Source organism: Giraffa tippelskirchi, chromosome 3 (assembly GCF_054371585.1).
Source record: "Giraffa tippelskirchi isolate mGirTip1 chromosome 3, T2T-mGirTip1v1.2.pri, whole genome shotgun sequence".
In the NCBI taxonomy this organism is placed as follows: domain Eukaryota; kingdom Metazoa; phylum Chordata; class Mammalia; order Artiodactyla; family Giraffidae; genus Giraffa; species Giraffa tippelskirchi.
In genome coordinates this window covers 149833329-149856793 of record NC_137277.1, presented here as the reverse complement: position 1 = coordinate 149856793, position 23465 = coordinate 149833329, and the positions used below count along the sequence as shown (strand labels likewise).

Sequence of the window (23465 nt, the reverse complement as noted above, 5' to 3'; positions counted from 1 at the left end):
AAAAAGACCTGAAACAAATACAGAAAGACATTTCATCTTCTGTGATATGAATAATTATAAAATGGCAATCCACACTAAATTAATATAGAAATTAAATATAATTTCATTAAAACTAAAATGAAATTTTTTGAGGACAGTTAAAATATTTTTAAAGTTCATATAGAAGAATAAAAACTCATAAAAGAATAGCTGAGAATCTTTAATAAAGGAAACACAGTGAGAGCGGATTTGCCTTACCAAATATTAAAACTATTAAAGTCATTTTGATGTTGACACAGAATAGATATAGAAGAAAGGGAAATCTAGAAAAAGATCCAATTCAGTGGGTAATCATTTGTGTTGGCATAAATGACCTTCTACTCATAAATAAACAAAAGCATGTATTTTTATATTTTATATTGTTATATAATATATATAAATAATGTTTCTACATAACTAATACATCTAATATTAAATATTCTATATTATAAAATTTAGAAATGGATTAAAGATTGAAATGTAAAAAAATAAGAAAAGTATTACAAGAAACATTTTAGATATTTTCATAAATTTGGAGAGAAAGCCTGTTTATTTTTCTAAGCAAGGTAGAAAATCCAGAAGCCATGAAGAGAAAGACACTTCATTGCATCAACATTATCATGAGAGTACACAAGGTTGATGAAAATTCTAAATTTATAATTTCTAGTTTTTCCACTTGAAAGGAAAATAGGAATATTATGTCAACAAAGAAAAGAAAAATAACCATTTTTCTAGAAGAAGTTAACAAGGAGCTATCTTTGGAAAGTAATACAAGATAAGGTCATGAATCAGGACAATAAACTTAGGGAAAAAGTGGTGATTAAGACAGAACAGAATGAGGGGTAAAAGAGGGCAAAGGAGCTCAAATAATCATTCAATGTCAGAGAAAAATTCACTGTTTATTAAGACATCTCAGTAGTATCCCCAGGGAGAATTTCTGATCTAAACCCAGAGTATTTAAATGTGTGACTACCTGTTGGGTAATCTGCCATATCATACAGGTAGTATCTCTGGAACCAGAAATCAAATGTATTCCACAGTAATCTGTAGCTAAACAAGTCACAATATCTGTAAGAAAAAAGAATGTAAAAAAAAAAAATGAAATGGCATAGTTTGACTGGAACAGAAACACAGGGGCAATTTTAGGTTATGTTCAAACTATCACTAAATCAGCTGTTCTAGCAGGGAGAAATGTAGGAATGCCACTGGAAAAGCACTGGGAAAGAGTGACACAGGAAAGGATGTCACTCAAATCATGCAGGAGAGCCTTCTTTGAGGCCACCCTTCTTCGAGGGTGACAACTAGACATGAGCCAAGATATGCCTGTCAGAATCTTGGCGTGAGTTTAAGTAGCTTTAAATGAATCCCCACTTATTTTGATACTCTTCTCTGTACCTCACTCTCTCATCTCCATTTACCTTCTACTACTACTGGAACTACAATCCTACTGAATATGTGTCCCTAACCAAAACAGTACATATTATACCATAAGTTCACAATATAAAATATATTTTTCCTAAACTGAAAAAACTTGAGCTAAGCAACATCTTGAAAGTCACTGGTGCGGAATTAGTAGCAGACTCTATTTCCCTTTCTTAACAGCTTTATTGGGGGAAAAAAAATCTACTCAATGATTTATCCTTTTACGTTGAAAAGATTGAGATATTAGGAAGCACCAGATTAAACTATATTCAACAATTTTTCCTCTCTCATGCTTTACCACTAACAAAGTAATAGAACAGGTGACTTCTTATTCAACTATGAGAGATTTTTTTTTACCATTTTGTCATAAAATTCTTATTCAATCAACCAATTTTTTCAAAGACTTACCCTAGCATATTTCCAATACTGTGAAGCTGTATTTAATTTATATGATGCTTAGTATACCCAAAATACATTGGACACTCTTAAAGAAAGAATATTCATAACACTATCAAAAAGTTCACTCAATTCCAAAGGTAAAATTCATGCCTTTTATAATATAAGAGGCATGTACTACTATTATGGTTAGAAATAAAAAACAAAAATTTGGGTGGGGGGAGTTAATGCTTACCCATATGTCTGATATTGTGTGAAATAAGTTTGCCTTTTGTAAGTGACATCACTTGAATGCTATTATCCCAGTGTCCAGCACTAAAAAGCAACTTCGCATCATGTGATACTATAAATAGCTTAGAAGTGATCTCCAGCCCTGGAGCAAAAGGGCCATTCATACTACGCTGAGTTCTGTAAACACAATTAAATATTAGACTCTTCTGTAAAAGATCATTTAGACTGATATCAATGATTTTTTTAATCTCTCCCAAAAGAAATAAAAAATAAGTCTGTTCAAATGTTCAATTTGAAATATCTATTAATAAATGATAGACATTCACAAAAATACATTAATCTTATTAACATTATTAATTAAACAAAAATATATATAACAATATAGTCTCGAGGATTAAGTGTAAAGAAAGTAGGATTGGTGAAGGCATGAAAAAGATTTAAATCTTAACTTTCACAACCAATTTAGTAAGACTGTCAATTCTGTAAATAGCCTCAAAGGATAAAGACAAGATAAAGGGATGTCAGGAACAGGAAACTTGGGAGTTGGAAATTTTAATCTATTTGCTTTTCCTGGCAATAAGATACTAAAGGTACTTGTTTTGTTTTAAACGCCCATTTACTTACTTGGGATTTGTCACAGTTTGATCCCTGATGAATGTAAAGTAATTAGAAATGTTTCTGTCATATGGCAGCCATCCATGGGTTCCAATAATGTAATTCATGCTTAGTGTTATCTGGAAAAGAAATACATGAGGACAAACCTTTAATGAGAAGATTAAGGAAAGCAACACAAAATAACCAAATGCCTACATGATGCTATTAGCATTTGTTATTTAGGGAATAGTGCAGGATTATGTACTTCAAATGTGAGACTCATTAAAAAAGTCTCAAAATAATTCAAATGGTTAAAAAGCTCATTGTTATCCTACTATAAAAAAGTCCCAGTGTATCCTCCTTTGGTAAGATTATTTTCCTCAAAATTTCTCAAATACTAGCATCTATTAGTTGGCAGTCAGAAGAAATTAAGGATCAAGTCTTACCACAAAAATAAGATACTTATCATTTAGAACATAAATCATAAGTAGAATTTATGAAGAATTGTTAAAGAGGTCTCCTTTTAGGAGGGACAGTAATAGTGAATACTTACATTAAAAAATGGAAAGTTTTACTCCCCCTTGATAAAAGTGATAGACTTCCAAAAAAAAAAAAATTCAGATAACTTAAGAATTCTGAAAAAAAAAAAACACAGAATTCTGCCACTTAAAAAAAGTATTTATTATTTTTGTTAATCTTTGAAGATGTTTTATCTAAGCAAACACACAATATGCATAGTTAGAAAAATAGGTCTAACTCTGGAATCTACTGTTCACTGTGCTATGCTTATCACATGTGCTTATTCTTATCATCTCTAAGTGATAAAATAAGACAAACCTATGTTTGGTCAACTTGCTAGGGTCCCAGATCTCTTACTTGCTAGCTTTGTGACTCTGAGCAAGTGACTTCTGAGATTTAATTCTCATCTATAAAAGGGAAATAATAATCGTGCCTATCTCACAGGATTGTTAGGAGGATTAAATGACAAAATTCACATACTCACTAATATGTCCTGCAGGTGGTCGGACCATTATCAATTCTGTATTATATCTCATTTTCACTGCTTTATGATAAATTTTAATATCTAATAAGATGCTATAGCATACTTTTCTTATACACTTTTCCTGGTATTTTCACATATTTATTATTTCAAACAAACTTTAGGATTACAGAACTACTTAAAAGCTATGTAAATAAAAGATACATTTTTATACTTGGTCAAATTAATTCTATAAAAATTTTATTTATTTTTTCTTTTTTTGGTCATGTTCAGCAGCACGTGGGATCTTGGTTCTCCAACCAGGCAACTGGGGAAGGAACCCATCCCCTGTGCAGTGGAAGCATAAAGCACTAACCACTGGACGGCTAGGGAATTGCCTTATCTATTAATTTTTTAAAACACTTAAAAAAATTTTTATTTTCTCAATTTTTTCAGTAAGTTGTAATGGATACAGACATGGCAGTGTGAAAAAGGTATAAACCAACTTACCAGTAACTCAGGACTTCCTTGTGATATAAAAGAACGAGACTGATTTTTGGGAACAATTGCCTTTACTAGTGGAATACCGTCACTAATTCCCTAGAAAATAAAGGACAGAGGTTTTAGTGGCTGGTTCCTCTTATCTTTATTAAATACAAATTATTGAAAACTTCTATTTCTTTAAATAAAGATAAACCCTGTAATATAGCATTTTACTGTATCCAAAACATATTACCAGTTAATTTAAAATACAAGAAAGGAATTTTATACTGTGTTTGAATGGCATACTTGAAAGTTATGAAACCCATCACCTTCTTGTATTCCACTACCCTGCTGTTAAACAAGGATGTAGATTTCAAGGAGTGTCAACCATCCAAAACAGCCAATGATTTAAAATCTTTATTTTTCCCATGCATACTGACATGAATATAAAGTAGAAAATACAGACTTTGTAAGAAAACATTACTCAAATAAGTGAAATGAAAAAACTAGTTATATATTATAGACTTTTCCTTTGGGGTTTAACTTTCAAAAAATAGATCTGTTCCATTACCTGAGGCCCTTTCTGAAAGCCACAACAAAAGAACCAGAAAATAAAGACAATCCTTGGAAAACATCATTTTATTACATTATTACCATTATTATATTACCATTATTTTATTACAATGTTAAAGAGAACAAGGATTTGAAGTAAGTTTCTTGATGTGACAACAGTTCATAAATTACAGCTAACATTTATGAGGTAAATGATAACTTAATATTACTAGGTACAAACTACATGCCAGGTGCTTTTCTAAGAGTTTTATATGAACTAAATAATTAATTATAACCATACGAAGTTAGAGTATATCTTTTCTCTTCATACTGTGAATTAATCAAGAGAAGATGACTGACATTTAAACAACCAGAAGTGGAAATGATATCTGAAGGAATCCATTTAATAAGCTCTTGCTTTCATTGCTACATCAATTTTCTTCACCATTTTAATACCTATGAAGAGACCTAAGAAAGGCCTTCTCTTTTCCTATGAGTGAGTGGGAAACATCTTCTTATATGATGATGAAAAGGGATTAACAATTACTGGTACCCAAGGATATAAATTGCATTCTTTACCCTGATCCAGATACTGGCCCTGGGAAAGCTACCATGTAACTTGGGTGCAGAGAGGGGCAAATGCCACTGCACTGCAGATAGAACCCAGAATGTATACTATAAAAATGCCATAAATGATTAGACGCAGTGAAAATACTTATCAGAATTACATAATAAATATAGCCTTACATGTCCATCAATTTAGGGGTCAAACAGGAGTTTATGGGTTACTCTATGTACAGTAAAAAGATAATATAGCAGAATTGAGATTGCTCTCCTCAGGAAGGCTGTTTGCAAGGTTGGCCATTGGCTGGCATCAGGGAACTTGGCAGGCAAAGACTTCCTTATATGGGTATAAAACTTGTCTTCAATGATGCACATGGCTCACTATGCCTAGACTGTTTGTGCAGACAATCATCTAAATATCTGCTTTTCTTTGGGGAGTCTAGAATTTGGAATGTGCTAGGCAGAGGGTACTTCAGTGACCAGCCCCCAATAAACATATTGGGTGCTGAGTCGCTAATGAGCTTTCCTGGGACACAAAAACATGTCCCATTTCACTACCGGAAGAAATTAAGCACCTTCAAATTATATGTAGGTACAAAGCCCAAAATATTTACTATCTGGCCCTTTAAGAAAACATTTACCAACCTCTGTTATGTTGCATAAGAGTTAATGCACATTCTATGTACATCTTCAACCTATTCTTGATACGTTTTTATCATTTTTCTTCTTTCAAAAGAGTTAATATTATCTGGTCTAACCACATTTATAGGTATGAACACATTTCACATTCACAGTCTGAACTACTCAAAGAACAGCTGACCCTTCAGCAACTCAAGGGTTAGGGATGTCAATTCTCCATGCATTATGTAATTTATAGTCAGCCCTCTGTACCTGCAGTTCCTTCTTATCTGCAGTTCTGCCCCACAAATTCAACCAACCAGAGATTATGTAGTACCTCTAGTATTTACTTTCGAAAAAAACCCATGTATAAGTATACCCACACTGTTCAACCATGTGTTGTTCAAGGATCAACTGTAACTCAATATCTATATTTAAACATTTGAATTTGAACATACTCTTTCAAGAACAGCATTAACTACTTATCTTGCTTCACTGACTATTCCTTATGATATTAGCAGTTAATAAGTTGACTCATGGGCCATGTTTTATATATGAATAGACACTATAATTAAAAGTTATTTTCGATTTCCTCTATGTATCATCTCAACCGACACAAGAAGCCATTTAAATCAAATTATCCTTCCTTCTTATGTTTCCTTCAGGAAAACATGAAATTAGAAGAGAGAAAGCCAAGAGAAAAAGTTCAGCAGCAAACAAAAGCGTTCAACAGGTTGTTTTAAAAAATCTAAGAACATAAAAGTGAAGAATTATTTACTATTTTGGATTAAGTATTAACACCTATACTTGCCATTTAGGAATAAAAGGAATGTGGAAGTGTACAGAATTTATAGAGAAAATCCATTGATATTATCAAGTTGGAGATTACCTCTATAAAAAATGACTTGAGTTCAGGGAGGTGTTGAAATAGGTTAAAGGTTGAAGTGTCTGTTTTGGCTTGCTTCTGCACTGCTTCCTCTGCTGATAATCTAGAAGGGTGTGGTTCCTTAAAAAAAAATTAAGAAAAAATAATTCATAATTACATTAAAACACCTCTCACTATATTCCCTCATACATACTGGACTCTAGCTACAATGTATTACATTCTATGCACTGTTGACAACTTGAACTGCTCAGACAATTCCCTCAGCAGAGTTCGACTCTCTTCATTCCTAGAGAAATCCTACTTCTACAGTTTTTCTTAATGATATATCCCTTGAATTTCTAAGTCAGAAGTAATTAATTATTCTTTCATTATTTTCCTCTGCACATTACATTACTTAGCATCTTATTCAGTACTTATTTCTTTTTATGTTGGATTATATATAGTTGGCTATGGTCTTTTCCAACTAGACAATAGGTATCTTAAAGTAAGAAAGTAAATTGTATTCGGTTTTAGATTTTCAACATGTAGAAGAGTATCATAAATATGGTACATGCTGATGTACATATACTGGTAAACATAAATGGATTATTCAAAAGTCAAAGTTTATAAAATGGGTGAATCTTTATAATTCCTGAAATAAGATCTGAATGTCCATATTATTGGAATCGAATTACAGATATTGCTGCATTGCTTTTCAAATAAATTATTATTATTTCTTAGATTTTATGTCACAAACAAAAGACAGCATCACCTTTTTAAATAAGAGAATTACAAGTCAAATTAATATTCCAACATCACAATTAAAATGCAGAATAGAATTCTATCTAAAGAGGATTCTTCTGTCTCTATTGTAAAATATCGCTGTTGTTGTTCAGTCACTAAGTTGTGTCTGACTCTATGCAACCCCATGGACTGCAGCACTTTTTCCTGGAGTTTGCTCAAATTCATGTCCATTGAGTCAGTGATACTATCAAACCATATCATCCTCTGCCGTTGCCTTTTCCTTTTGCCTTCAATCTTTCCCAACATCAGGGTCTTTTCCAATGAGTCAACTCTTTGCATCAGGTGACCTAACTACTGAAGCTTTGGCTTCATCATCAGTGCTTCCTGAATAGTCAGGGCTGATTTCCTATAGGACTGACTGGTCTGATCTCCTTGTGATCCAGGGGACTCTCAAGAGTGTTCTCCAAAATATTAAACCATGGGAAATAGATTTGATAGCTCTAATTCAATATTTAGCTCTCAATTAACCATGTGAGTATTCCCTTTATTTGAAATCAAAAGCTGATTTTTTATGACATTTTTTAATCATAAAAACTAATTCACACTACCCTTGTTAAAAAAAAAAAAAAAAGTTAAGCTGCTGCAAAAATACTATAGAATCTATTTCAAAGTCCATAGAAGTGTTCTGTTATTCTGTTACTTTTACCTCTGACTGTCAACAGATAAGGTTTAAAGCACTCATTTCAAATACGGATATTCTGTAAAGATCAGTGGTGGATACTTCAAATAAACAGTTGCTAATGAACAGTAACAATTATAAAGCTCAGTCTGATCAATGAATTAATTGAAGTACATCTATAAACCAGAATTTAGATATACCTTTGCAATTATAGCTATGGCGATGTCAACTCAACAAATACTTACTGCACACAAACTATATGCAAGAAAGATACAAACATGATTAAAAGAAGGTTATTGCCTTTAACATAGCTATAATATAGTGAGGCAAATGGATAAATAAACAACTAAGTCAGAAAATGTCATAATTAGGATGTAAATAACAACCCACAAGAACTGGAAAAATGATCTACAAGTTCAACAAGGGGGCTTACAGCTATTAATTCAGAGGAAACATGGGATGGCAGAAAGGTTTCGGAGTTAGATGATCAGGCATCCAAATTCTGCCCCAGTCACATTCTAGCTGTGATCTAGGGATCGAACCGGTGGCCCCTGCACTGGCAGTGTATATTCTTAACCACTGGATCACCAGGGAAGTCCTCCTTCTCCATTTAAACAAAGGAGAGAATAATAGCTCACCTGACAGGAGCCTTCAACCTCACCTTTTCCTCTCAAGAGATAACTAAGTAAAGGTGATTGGCTATTTTGAGTAAATATAAATCTTCTGTGACTCAAGAGAAATTGACTGAATATGTGGATTTCGACTGTAACATTTTGTTATTCAAAATAGGAAGAATCATTTAAATTTACTTTTTTTTTAGTCACAGTATAGTTTTTTTCCAAATTCTAGATAATTCTGAAATGAAGTTTTAAATCATTAAAATTATTGAAAATACTGGTAGTACTATTCCTTAGCAATTAAATTCTAGACTTATGTAATTACCAACTTTTATGCTTTACCTTTAACAGTTGACAAGGTGTTTGCCCAAAATTGTTGATCATCCCTTCTAAGGCTTTTCTTTCCTTCTCATCTGTTAAGGCATCCAGATCCACAGCTCCTAAAACCAAGAAAAAGAAGCCAAAACAGTGAAAACAAATCAGTAATCCATGTAACTGTTTAAAATATCAGAGACTGATTAGCATATTTTCAACAAAATATTCTGAATGGAAAGAAGTAACTTTTTAAAAAATCAGTAACACTTCAGATATTAAATATGCATAAAAATAAATTCCACCCACTATTTACAACTAAAAAGGCTTTAACCAAAAGTTAACTATAAAAGTTCCCATAAAAATCTATAAAAGCTTCTATTGGAAAAATACACACTATATTCATTGTACACCTGATAGCTTTCTTCATGATGGTTAATCTGCAACAAGTGTAATAACCACACAAAAACGCTGCTATACTATCTACCTAATAAAAGTTGGGAAAAGTGATGTTCTGGCAAACTGATTAAACCAAGTCATACTTAATAGGGATTGTTACATGGCTAGTATTTGACCAAAGTAGGTAAAGTCTGATTTCAAAATCTATGCTCCTAACCACCAATGTTGTGCTACCTCCCTACAAAACTGTTACCAAATGAACCAAGTAAGGTAAGGTAGAACAAGCTTGTCTATTTACCAAAAGTCAAGTGGGCTCTGTTCAATTCACAAAACTTCATACTATTCATGATCTTTAGAACTATTAGCTCTATGCAAGGATTAGAAAAGAACCCCTGGACCTCCCTGGTAGTACAGTGGATAAGAATCTTCCGGCCACCACAGGTGACATGAGTTCTATTCCTGATCTGTGAAGATTCCCCATGAAGCAGAGCAGCTAAGCCCGTGTGCCACAAGACTGAAGCCTATACATCCAGAGCCTATGCTCCACAACAAGAGAAGCCACTGAGATGATAAGCCCATGCACCTCAACGAGGAGTAGCCTCTCTCGTAACAACTAGGGAAAGACTACGTGAAGCAACAAAGACCCAGCACAATCAAAAACAAAATAAACAAAAATATTATACAGAAGAAATTCTTAAGCCTTTCAAAGCCTTCAGAAAACGCACTTGCTCCTGAGCTAGACATCAGAATGTTGTTTAGTCGCTAAGTCACATCTGACTTGCAACCTCACGGACTGCAGCACGCCAGGCTCCTCTATTCTTCACTATCTCCAGAATTTGCTCAAATAACGTCATCTTATTATCACTGGAAAATATTTCATTCATAATTCTAAAAAGTCTTCTATAAAGTGTGTTAACAATTTAATACTGTATACTCAGACTTGCCCAAACAGGACATATACAGCCAGAGATCAAAATATTTAATACCACCAATATTTGATCCTTATAATTTGATTTGCATATATGTACCTATTTTTTTTTTTTATTAAGCAGCATTCTGGAGAAGGAAATGGCAACCCACTTCAATATTCTTGCCTGGAAAATCCCATGGACAGAGGAGCCTGGTAGGCTACAGTCCATGGGGTAGCAAGAGTCAGATACAACTTAGCAACTAAACAACAAACACAGCAACAATGGCAAATATTTACCTCTTATTTCCACCAGTACTCAACCCAACTATTTATAGCATCAAGATGAAGCAGATTCACCAAGGCTTCTCAAGGTTATTACTATGCAAAAGAGTTGGGGTTGCTCACACTTAAAAGACATATGAGGCCCTGTTATCTCAACCTTTACATTCATTTTCATTCATCCTAAAGAAAACCTGTTCAGAAGTTCTAGTACACATTTGGTACATAATAATTCCATGATAGTTCATAAATTATACATGTCCCTTCAAGAAAAATATTGTGGTTATTTCTGTTATTTCTTCCTAGCTTTAAAGCATCTCAAATTCCTTATGTAAGACAGAATTTATTTCATTAAAATATTTTATGGAGATATTTTCCATTCAAGCTTAAAGAGAAGTTCAATCTTCTATGTTAAAACTAAGATGAAGTTTACTATGAATCTATGGTAAGAGATAATACACAGTAGATTTGGTGCTGACAACTCATTATATTTTCTTTCTACTGAGGCCAAGTAGATATCATTCTACATATTTTGAGTCAAATCACAATCAAATGGATGTTTAAATTTAGAGATGGGATAAATGAAACTATCGTTAAAAAAAAAAGCACTCTTTCAAACAGAAAAGTTCACTAAAGCTATTTTTTTTAATATTTGTGGGTTTTTTTTGTAGGAGGAAGTGAGCTTCACATCCTACTAATCCACCATCTTGATAACTCCCCACAAGTAGTTGGTTGTTTTTTTTAAAATTAATTATTTGTTTTTAATTTTTTGGCTGTGGTGGGTCTTCATTGCAGTGCATGGGCTTTCTCCAGTTGCAGCATGTGGGTTCAGTTGTTCCACAGCATGTAGGATCCTAGTTCCCCAAAGAGGGATGGAATCCATGTCCCCTGCTTTATAAGATGGATTCTCAACCACTGGGCCATCAGGGAAGTCCCTAAAGCTATTTTTAAAATGTAGTCTTTCTCGTGTTAAATAGTTATGTCTAAAATACCATGTATAAATACATAATAAATAATATTTTCCCTTTTTTTGACAGAGTCCTGTGGCATGCAGGATCTTATTTCCCACCAGAGATCAAATTCATGCCCCTTGCAGTGGAAGAACAGATTCCTAACCACTGGACAGTCAGGGAATTTCTAATAATATTTTCTATCAACATAATATAAGAGAAAAAGTATATAGGCTTATACCTTCGTAACTACAGTAATAGAAAACATTGAGTGCCTCCACTGCAGCTGGCCCCCTCTGTTTATAGCCAAAAATCAGATCTATCCATTCATGAAGATGAGCAGAAACATATTCGGACTCCTAGAAAGAGAACAAATTTAATCATTAATATAGTTACCTTTGACTACAGTGTAAACATGGGTCCTTTGAGAAAGTAAGAGCATCTGAAACATTTCCACATACAGATATTAATGCTGTAAATAAAATAAAATTATCTCAAAATGACATTAAGTATGTATCTAACATCTACTACAAATATTGACTATATCCTATGTAGGATAATGTAGATATCATATTTACTAATATTTATTACATATATATCTCCTAACTATTGGGTGAAGAAAATAACATATATTCTAATAGCCCAAATATGAACAACAAAAAAATTAATGATAGCTGTAGAATACATTTTTGTTGTGAAACTTCTACTGAAATATTTGTCTAGAAATTCAATTCCCTCTGCCCATGGGATTTCCCAAGCAAGAATACTGAAGTGGGTTGCCATTTCCTCCTTCAGGGGATCTTCCAGACCCAGGAATCAACCCTCGAGTCTCCTGTGTCTCCTGCGTTGCTTGCAGATTCCTTACCATCGAGCCACCAAGATCAAGAGCGTGCTACAAGACAATCTACTGAGGTTGTGTGTCACAGACTCATTCAACTAGAAAATAGAGCCTCTTAAGAACCTTAAGGACATTTTCCCATTGTAGCCTCCCTCTGAACTCAAAGGAGATAATGGACAATCTTGTAATGTGGACTGTTTTTTGCCCCAAAGAGTTGATTTATAAGAAACCCACAACATTTTAAAAGAAACTGCATTAGTTCAAACTGAGAAAGATAAAAACTGTTCAAAAAATAAGAAGACTTCTGGCTTCCAACTTACTACAAGGAAAGAGGCAGGCAATGATACTCTTGCGCATGTGCATGTTAAGTTGCTCAATACTGTCTGACTCTTTGTGACCCTATGGGCCATAGCCCACCAGGCTCCTCAGTCCATGAGATTCTCCAGGCAAGAATACTATAGTGGGTTGCCATACCTTTCTCCAGGGGATCTTCCCAACCCCAGATCAAACCCACATCTCTTGAGTCTCCTGCATTGGCAGATGGGTTCTTTACAGCTGGCTTCCAACTTACTATGATTAGGAAAGAGGCTGGCAAAGATACTCTTGTAAAAACAACATTTTCTGTTTTAGTTTTTATGGAAAAGAATGACTCAGAGCAAAAAGCCAAATGCCTGAGGGTAGAACAAAATGATCCATGGAAAACCAATTATCATGGAATAGCAGTGGGCTAAAAAGGTACTGAGAGCATGTCCAAGCTAGAATTCTGAACTGCTATGAACAGTTAGAAGTTCACAGTAAGAAGTAAGAAGTTAGGTGCCTCTGATTTCTCTCTCCCTTTCAAATGTTAGTATCTATTATAGTTCTCCTGTCCTTATTACACTACTGTTGTTACGTGGGGGATGAACTTGTATCTACTTCACAGTCTTCAGATCCAAGAGGAGATGCACCAGAGTAGTTTCATCCACACATGGATTTGATGTAGATGACTAATAAGACTCTGGACTTCAGGCCTCATGGCTTTCGGCAGGGATCAGCAAAGCTACTGCTTGTGGGCCAAACCTTACTTGAATTCAGATTTTGTAGATTAGTAGAAGACAGCCATGTTCCATTTTCTTTTGCACTAGAATGGCAGAATTTTAACAGAGACTAAACTTAGAGCTAACAAAAATATTTACTACCTGGTCCTTTACAAAAGGTCTGCAGAACCCTGCCTTAATGAGGTGGGACTGTGGGAAGATCTTAAGAGGAAGTATGTTCGTTTTGCATGCGGAAGAAATGTAAACACTTCATGGCCAAATGGCAGCCTCTGTGTGGTGGATTAAAGATAGCTGCAATTCTTTCTCACTCCCACCATTAAGAGATGGGGTTTATTTTCTTTCCTCTGGAATCTGCACTGATCCTGTTACTATTTAACCATTAGAGAGGAAGGCATATGTGATACTGTGACAATTCACAGTTTAAACCAGATAGTTCACAGAAAGCATCTGAAAAGTTTCTGCCTAGTTAAAAAGTTATAGATTATCTTTCCAAGTTGTTTTACTTTTTCCCGCAATTCTTTATTCATGCATGGGGTTATTGCTTACAAGTATTATAATCTAGAAGAGAACAGCTGACTCATTGGAAAAGACCCTGATGCTGAGAAAGGTTGACTGCAAAAGAAGAGGGTGACAGAGGATGAGATGGACCCACTCAATGGACATGAATCTGAGCAAACTCCAGGAGATAGTGAAGACCAGGGAAGGCTGGCGTGCTGCAGTCCATGGGGTCACAAAGAGTCGGACAATACTTAGCGACTGAACAACAACAAATTATAAACTAATCCAGAATTCTGAAGTTTGACAAACTACCTACTAACAACAAGGAATGTTCCCAGATTCTAATTCTAGAATCTGAAACATTTCAGTTTAGATAGAAAGCTAGGTGGGCTCTGTGGGTGTGGAGGTGGAAACAGTGTCTTCAAGATAATAACATAACAGCAATATTAAATAAACTCCTATTAGTCCTTCAACTCCACAATGGAAATTTTGCTAAAAACTAGCAAAACATTTAAGTAGTATTTAGTATTTATTTAGCTATCTTATTAAAAACTTATTGAATTCCTTCAGAGGAAAAATAAAATGTTCTTATCCTTGATAGATTTGAAACAAATATGGGAACTACGATATATCAAACTACACCAGCTTGGTGACTGAAACATACATACAACAGGCAGATGCCTTACAGAAGTGAATTTGTTTTTTTGCTACATATCTGAGGGACAATACTACTATAGTCTGACTATATCAGAAGATTCATAACTTCAAAATAAATTACTCTATTATACTTTTTAAAACAGGATATAATATAGATTACAAATTAATGAAGAAAAATAATAGCTATACTTTATTCCATCATCCTCTGGAAAACATATATATCTTTATCTTATTAATCTGCTTAATAACTAAACATAAAAATCTTACCAGAGCTTTCCTATGTTTATAGATGAAATCTTCAGCAGACTTAGCCCATTTAGGGAGAACGACATCATTTACTAGTTCTTTGGAAACTTGTAGACGACCCAAGTTAAATTCTAAGACATAAAAAATAAATGTATCGAATCATTTTAGATTTAAATAAATCAAATAAAACAAATAAAAGGGTATATTCCTCAGCAAAACTAAGTTTTTTCTTCGTTTATTAAAAGATGATAATTAAGTTTTGATAAAATTTGACTTAAAAATCAATTAAAAATCTTTTATTTTATATTGGGGTACAGTTGATCAACAATGGTGTGTTAGCTTCAGGTACAGAGCAAAGTGACTCAGCCATGCATAGACATGTATCTATTCTTTTTCAAATTCTTTCCTGATTTAGATTATTACAGAGCATTGAGTATACTTCTCTGTGCTACACAGCAGGTCTTTACTGTTTATCTATTTTAAATATAGCAGAATGTATATGTCAATCTCAAACTCACAATCTAACCCACTTATTAAGTTCCCTTCTTGATATAAATTTATTGAACAGGTAAAAATAACTTATCTATTAGAATGCATTTTAACAGTTGATCAAAAAAGTAAATGCAAATAAGATAGTTTAAAATGAGTTATTAGAAAAAAATAAACTACAATTAGTTATTAGAAGATAAGTCAAATTAATAGTTTATTTTTTCTGAGAAAAGTGAGAAAAATTATAATTATGACCAAAATCTTAACCTGAACAAAAATGCAACAGTAAGCATTCTTCATACATTAAAAAGAATAAACACAGTTCCTCTAATGGTTAATTTACCAAATACAGTGACTTAAAGTTTTTGGGTGTAACTTATACCTTAAACTCACTCAAGTTTACCTTATAGAAGGACAAAATATTTCTACAACACTATTTTAAATAGATACTGACATAATAAACATTTGCTCATACTAATTATGATAGAAGACAGTATTTTGACAAAACTGTCCCAAAGCTAAGATTTTTTTGTTCATACGTATGGAAAGGGAAAAGTGTTAACACAAAAGTCCTTCATTAAAGAAGTTACCTAAAAATATCAGTGTGTCCTTAAAGCTGGAGAGAAGTTTAAATGTCATAAAATATCACAATGCAGGGTCTGTGGCCTTAACTCAACTACTATATGGCAGATACTGGTGGCCACCTGACAGTCATCCTTCCTTATCTAATAGCAGGAGCTTTATTTTATTCAAGTGTGCATCCTGCCCTATATTTCATGTTTGTTGCAGGTGACTGGCATAGGGGTTGGTACATGACCCAGCTCTGGACAGTGAAGGGAGATCATGAGAAAGGGTTTTTCATTCTTAACAAACAACACAAAGAATTAAAAGTTTCAATTCTTTCTAAGACAATGTTGAATCTGCCTATGATGTCTAGAATTTTTTAGTCATGACAGTAACTGGCAAGAACAAATCTACAACACTCAGAATAGCAGAGTAAAAATACAGAAGGAACTTGCCTCTGAGGATGCTGTTAAGTTACCATATCTCAGGATTTTTATCATGGAAAATAAATACTAACATTTTCTTCCTCATACAATTTTGAGTTGTTTTATTAATATTTGTTGTCATTCTAATGAATACACTTTGTTTTCTCCCACCCAGCTCATTTTGAATAAATTGGCAATGGATAATTAGAAATGGAGGCCACCAGGATAGCAGTAACAGAGAGCAACTAGCTCTGGCTCTGGTGAATGTCAGAAACTGTCAAGCTAAGCAGACCTTGAATTCTGGGTCCAAATTTAATCTGGTCATCCCTTCAATCCTGGATACCTTGCCCTAAAAGATCCAGTCCTCTGGTTGACTAGGGTCAGATCTGTCAACAGTTTCACTCAGTTTTCTGAAGGTGACCAATTGGAACTGCCTTACTCTGAGAATCAGATGCCTTGGATCCAACAGCCGGTCCTAGAGCGCACGATCAAAGGTCATGAGACCCTGGATATGCTCTCAACAGCATGGCAAATAATTCTACTGAGCAAGCAATGGGTCAAACATTAACATTACATACTAGGGGAGGAAAAGGAAGTTGTTAACAGCCCTTGACCCTGGAATTTTCCTAAAGAACACAATTCGGAATGATCTTGCCATTTTCTTATTTGTACTTAAATCTAAAACTAAGTCATCGAAAATGTATTTGGATATTCTCAAAGACCATATTTCTTTCTATGATTCTTTTCTTCAAAAACATAACATGATACATATAGCTGATTCACTTTGCTGTACAGTAGAAACAACCACAACACTATAAAGCAACTATACTCCAATAAAAATTAATTTAAAACAATAACAAAATAATAATATGGTTTTTCAAATACTGTGGTAACTTAAACTCAGTGATTATTTTCAAATTGCCTCCTGTTTTTACTCTAAAAGGAGTCAGCAAACTTCTACAAAGAGTCAAAGAGTAAGTATTTTTGGCCTTGTGAACCTATGGTCTCTGCTGCAACTGGTCAAATCTGCCATTATACTGTGAAAGCAGCCACAGCTTATGTAATTGTATTGGCCAGTTGTATTCCAAAAAACTTTATTGATAACTACTAGTTTGCTCACAGATCTGGCCCATGAATCTATAGTTTGCTGACCCCTGATATAAACCTTCATCTTATCTAACTCAAACACTTTAACTCATGCAGCTGTATGGCTGAAATAGCTTGCAGCCACTTTTTGCTTCACTAGTAAACACTGTACTCAGATAAGTTCCCTTACTAATTCAAATTTCACTCATTTATCTTATTCACTGTAGCATTTCTGTACAAGGTAAGACTAGTACCTGGATATTAAGTTAAGCTTTGTCACTGAGTAATACAAACACAGAATAATCTATCGGTCATCACAAAAAATGTCCTAAAAGATATTTTTCAAGATCCTCCATGGGACCTATTCAGTCCAATTGTTAAACTATTGCTTACGATTTTGATTTTCCAAAAACTCTGGGAAATAGAAGAATTCGGGAATAAGTTCCTTCACATCGTATGGATTGTCCATGAGAGCCTGCCAGGTAGCAGGGATGGAATGGAACTGTCGATCGGCACAGTCGAACCTACACGTGGAGATGGGAAGGGAGCAGTGAGTCCTGACTGTGAGCAACAACAGGCTAAAACAAAATCACACTTTCTTCAGGGTGCCTCATGTTTAGTTTCTCTTTATTTACCCTTTCTCTTTAACATCTAAAAACAAAATATGCTCTCCTTATGAGAATCTTTCTTATTTTGTTGTCAGGAACTAAATACTATAATTTTAATCACTAGTATCATCTTAGAAAATGGCATAATTCTGCTGAGTAAAATTTATTACAGAGTATAAATAAATATTATTTGGATATTTTAAAATTACAGACTTTAAATATCACTAAGTATTATAGTATTTATAGACATAGTTAACAGATCTATAGGAATGCTGCTGATTAATCTATGATACAAAATATCTTTACAAACTCTTTGGCTAAAAAGTAGATGGTGAGTTCGGGAAATAATTCTGTAGCTAAAGCTTTTACACTTTACTTCCATACACTATTATCTTATTTTAACTTTATTTTCAAGTTCCATCATGGGCCTACAGTAGTTGAAAGCAGCTCAAGTGGTCATGCTGCAATTTTTATTATGTTTTAGCTAATCACAAACAGCATAAACCCTTCTGTTTCATCTCCTTTGACGTTTTCCTGGTTTTATCCCATAAATGATGACTTCTAAGTGACAACTGATGACTTAATATGACTCTTCTTGTGCCTAGCAATCTTGTTTTGAAGCATAGCTGAACTTAGCAGAACTCTAAATTTAACTACAGTCAATGATTGGGTCATCAATAAAGTCTAAGAATTATATATTCAAATTCAATGAGAGGTACAGCTTTATGGGCAGAATCTTTTTGTTTGGGTGGAGGGAGACTAGCTTAACCAATATATAATTAACATATATGTAATTCACTCTAAGGGAACAATTCAAGAGCTTTCAGTATATTCAGAGCTGTGCAGCCATCACAACAAACAATGTTTTAGAACATTTCATCACTCCAAAAGGAAATCCTGTATCTAATAGCAGTCACTCTCCATTCACCCTCCCTCCAGCCCTGGGCAATTACTGATCTACTTTCTGTCTCCATGGATTTGTTTTTTTTTAGACATGTTATGTAAATCATACATAACATATGGTATCTTGTGCCTGGCTTATGTCATTCAACACACTACAGCTTTCAAGTTTCATCCATGTTGTCGCATTTATCAATCTTTCATTCCTTCTCTTAACTCATAGCTAAATAATATTCCACAGCATGGGTATACCACATTGTATTTATTCTTTTACCAGTTCATGGGCATCTGGATTTTTTAAATATTTGAACTATTACAAATAAAGCTGTTAAGGCCATTTGTGTGCAAGTGTTTGCATAAACATATGTGTTCAATAATCTTGGGTCTATACCTAGGACTGGAATTGCTGGGTCATGTGTTAATACTATGTTTAATGTTTTGAAGAACTGCCAGACTGTTTTCCACAGAGGTTGCATCATCTTAAATTTCCACTGGCAGTACATAATTGTTCCAATTTCTCAACATGATCATCAACAGTAGGTATTATCTGTCTTTTTATTACAGCCATCCTCGTGGGTGTAAAGAGGTATCTCACTTTGGTTTTGATTTGATTTTCCCTGATGACCAATGATGTTGATCAACTTTTCATGTGTTTATTAGACATCTGTAATCTTCTTTGGAGAAATGTCCATTTAGATCTTTTGTTCAGTTTTTAATTGAGTCATTTGTCTTTTTACTGTTGCACTGCAAGGATTTTTTTTATATATTCCAGATACAAGTCCTTTATCAGATCTATAATTTGCAAATATTTTCTCCAATTGAACTGGTTGTCTTTTTACTCTGTTGATGATGTCCTCTGAAGTACAAACAGAATCTATTTTTGAAGCCTTATTAAAAAAATTATTTAAAAGCTGTAAAATCGCTAAAAGCTGAAGAGACCCAGGTTTACTTTCCTGGAAGAAAAATTAGCTGATTTCATGGCAAACATGCTGCTACTGCTAAGTCGCTTCAGTCGTGTCCGACTCTGTGCGACCCTACAGATGGCAGCCCACCAGGCTCCACCGCCTGTTTGGAGATATGTAGTGATCTAAGCCTCGCCTTGAAAGACAAGGCTCAGTGAACTAAAGACAGGAATAAGGAACCCAGGTTAATTTTGAGAGATAAACGTTACATGGAAAGAGAGCAGAACAGGCAATGTTTACATAGTTTCTGATTGGTCAGGAAAGGCAAAAGGATAATGTTAAAGAATAAGGCAACAGGGAGACAAAATGAGAGTAAGTAGAGAGGCACCTGGACGATACGCTGGGGAATGGAGGATTCTTGAAGAAGTTTCTTTTTTTAGGATAAATAAGAAAACGTAAAACTTAGGTACGATATAATATAGACAGGTGATACAATAATATGGTGGCATTGCATATCTGTTTGAGCTGCTACTAATAACATAAGGGCCCTCATTCCTCTCTATTTTTATTCCTATTGATCAATATTTTTAAGGATGACTACAGAGGCACTGGTTAGACATCTCTGGTAGATGTTTTGGATTAAGGTCTAAATTAGTTCTAAGTCTGAATCTCTGGTAGATTCCTAAACCCAGTGGAAAATAACAAAAGTACACTGGATAACAGTAGAGGAATTTGTCTTAAAAGTCATTTGTGTAACTCAGTTTGAGTGACCCATTCTCAAACTAGTTTGGCTACTTTTATCTAAGGATGTCTGGCTCTAGGTGAGTGATCACACCATCGTGATTATCTGGGTCGTGAAGATCTTTTCTGTACAGTTCTTCGGTGTATTCTTGCCACCTCTTCCTAATATCTTCTGCTTCTGTTAGGTCCATACCATTTCTGCCCTTTATCAAGCCTATCTTTGCATGAAATGTTCTTTTGGTATCTCTAATTTTCTTGAAGAGATCTCTAGCCTTTCCCAATCTGTTGTTTTCCTCTATTTGTTTGCACTGATCGCTGAGGAAGGCTTTCTTATCTCTCCTTGCTATTCTTTGGAACTCTGCATTCAGATGGGAATATCTTTCCTTTCCTCCTTTGCTTTTCGCTTCTCTTCTCTTCCCAGCTATCTGTAAGGCCTCCTCAGACAGCCATTTTGCTTTTTTGCATTCTTTTCCATGGGGATGGTCTTGATCCCTGTTTCCTGCACAATGTCATGAACCTCTGTCCATAGTTCATCAGGCACTCTATCAGATCTAGTCCCTTAAATCTTTTGTCACTTCTACTGTATACTCATAAGGGATTCGATCTAGGTCATACCTGAATGGACTAGTGGTTTTCCCTACTTTCATCAATTTAAGTCTGAATTTGGCAATTAGCAGTTCATGATCTGAGCCACAGTCTGCTCCCGGTCTTGTTTTTGCTGACTGTATATAGCTTCTCCATCTTTGGTTACAAAGAATATAATCAATCTGATTTCGGTGTTGACCATCTGGTGATGTCCATGTGTAGAGTCTTCTCTTGTGTTGTTGGAAGAGGGTGTTTGCTATTACCAGTGCGTTCTCTTGGCAAAACCCTATTAGCCTTTGCCCTGCTTCATTCTGTACTCCAAGGCTAAACTTGCCTGTTACGCCAGGTGTTTCTTGACTTCCTACTTTTGCATTCCAGTCCCCTATAATGAAAAGGACATCTTTTTTGGGTGTTAGTTCTAGAAGGTCTTGTAGGTCTTCATAGAACCGTTCAACTTCAGCTTCTTCGGCATTACTGGTCGGGGCATAGACTTGGATTACTGTGATATTGAATGGTTTGCCTTGGAAACGAACAGAGATCATTCTATCGTTTTTGAGATTGCATCCAAGTACTGCCTCTTGGACTCTTTTGTTGACCATGATGGCTACTCCATTTCTTCTAAGGGATTCTTGCCCACAATAGTAGATATAATGGTCACCTGAGTTAAATTCACCCATTCCAGTCCATCTTAGTTCGCTAATTCCTAGAATGTCTACGTTCACTCTTGCCATCTCCTGTTTGACCACTTCCAATTTGCCTTGATTCATGGACCTAACATTCCAGGTTCCTATGCAAAGCTAGTGGAGGTGATGGAATTCCAGTTGAGCTATTTCAAATCCTGACAGATGATGCTGTGAAAGTGCTGCACTCGATATGCCAGCAAACTTGGAAAATGCAGCAGTGGCCACAGGACTGGAAAAGGTCTGTTTTCATTCCAATCCCAAAGAAAGGCAATGCCAAAGAATGCTCAAACTACCGCACAATTGCACTCATCTCACATGCTAGTAAAGTAATGCTCAAAATTCTCCAAGCCAGGCTTCAGCAATATGTGAACCGTGAACTTCCAGATGTTCAAGCTGGTTTTAGAAAAGGCAGAGGAACCAGAGATGAAATTGCCAACATCTGCTGGATCATCGAAAAAGCAAGAAAGCTCCAGAAAAACATCAATTTCTGCTTTATTGACTATGCCAAAGCCTTTGACTGTGTGGATCACAATAAACTGTGGAAAATTCTGAAAGAGATGGGAATACCAGACCATCTGACCTGTCTCTTGAGAAACCTGTATGCAGGTCAGGAAGCAACAGTTAGAACTGGACATGGAACAGACTGGTTCCAAATAGGAAAAGGAGTACGTCAAGGCTGTATATTGTCACCCTGCTTATTTAACTTATATGCAGAATACATCATGAGAAACGCTGGGCTGGAAGAAACACAAGCTGGAATCAAGATTGCTAGGAGAAATATCAATAACCTCAGATATGCAGATGACACCACCCTTATGACAGAAAGTGAAGAAGAACTAAAGAGCCTCTTGATGAAGGTGAAAGAGGAGAGTGAAAAAGTTGGCTTAAAGCTCAACGTTCAAAAAACTAAGATCATGGCATCTGGTCCCATCACTTCATGGGAAATAGATGGGGAAACAGTGGAAACAGTGTCAGACTTTATTTTTTTGGGCTCCAGAATCACTGCTGATGGTGACTGCAGCCATGAAATTAAAAGACGCTTACTCCTTGGAAGGAAGGTTATGGCCAACCTAGATAGCATATTTAAAAGCAGAGACATTACTTTGCCAACAAAAGTCTGTCTAGTCAAGGCTATGGTTTTTCCAGTGGTCATGTATGGATGTGAGAGTTAGACGGTGAAGAAAGCTGAGCGCCGAAGAATTGATGCTTTTGAACTGTGGTGTTGGAGAAGACTCTTGAGAGTCCCTTGGACTGCAAGGAGATCCAATCAATGCATCCTAAAGGAGATCAATCCTGGGTGTTCATTGGAAGGACAGATGTTGAAGCTGAAACTCCAATATTTGGCCACCTCATGCGAAGAGCTGACTCATTGCAAAAGACCCTAATGCTGGGTAGGATTGGGGGCAGGAGGAGAAGGGGACGACAGAGGATGAGATGGTTGGATGGCATCACTGACTAGATGGACATGGGTTTGGGTAGACTCTGGGAGTTGTTGATGGACAGAGAGGCCTGGCGTGCTGCAATTCATGGGGTCGCAAAGAGTCAGACACGACAGAGCGACTGAACTGAACTGAACTGAACTTTTATCTAGGGG

The 23465-nt window shown here is 35.1% G+C and overlaps 1 protein-coding gene across 6 annotated transcripts in view; it reads right to left on the bottom strand.

Annotated features, from left to right (window-relative positions):
- The window catches only part of NBEAL1 (neurobeachin like 1), a 150208-nt gene that overhangs the window by 9770 nt on the left and 116973 nt on the right, over positions 1-23465 (bottom strand). For all 6 annotated transcript variants that reach the window (XM_081581943.1, XM_081581947.1, XM_081581945.1 and 3 more), the window contains 9 exons: positions 17846-17976; positions 14910-15019; positions 11854-11971; positions 9105-9202; positions 6747-6863; positions 4151-4240; positions 2692-2801; positions 2072-2244; positions 992-1086 (listed from right to left, as the gene is read on the bottom strand). In XM_081581943.1, coding sequence (XP_081438069.1) covers positions 992-1086; positions 2072-2244; positions 2692-2801; positions 4151-4240; positions 6747-6863; positions 9105-9202; positions 11854-11971; positions 14910-15019; positions 17846-17976 — 1042 coding nt within the window. The remainder of the gene's footprint in view (positions 1-991; positions 1087-2071; positions 2245-2691; positions 2802-4150; positions 4241-6746; positions 6864-9104; positions 9203-11853; positions 11972-14909; positions 15020-17845; positions 17977-23465) is intronic.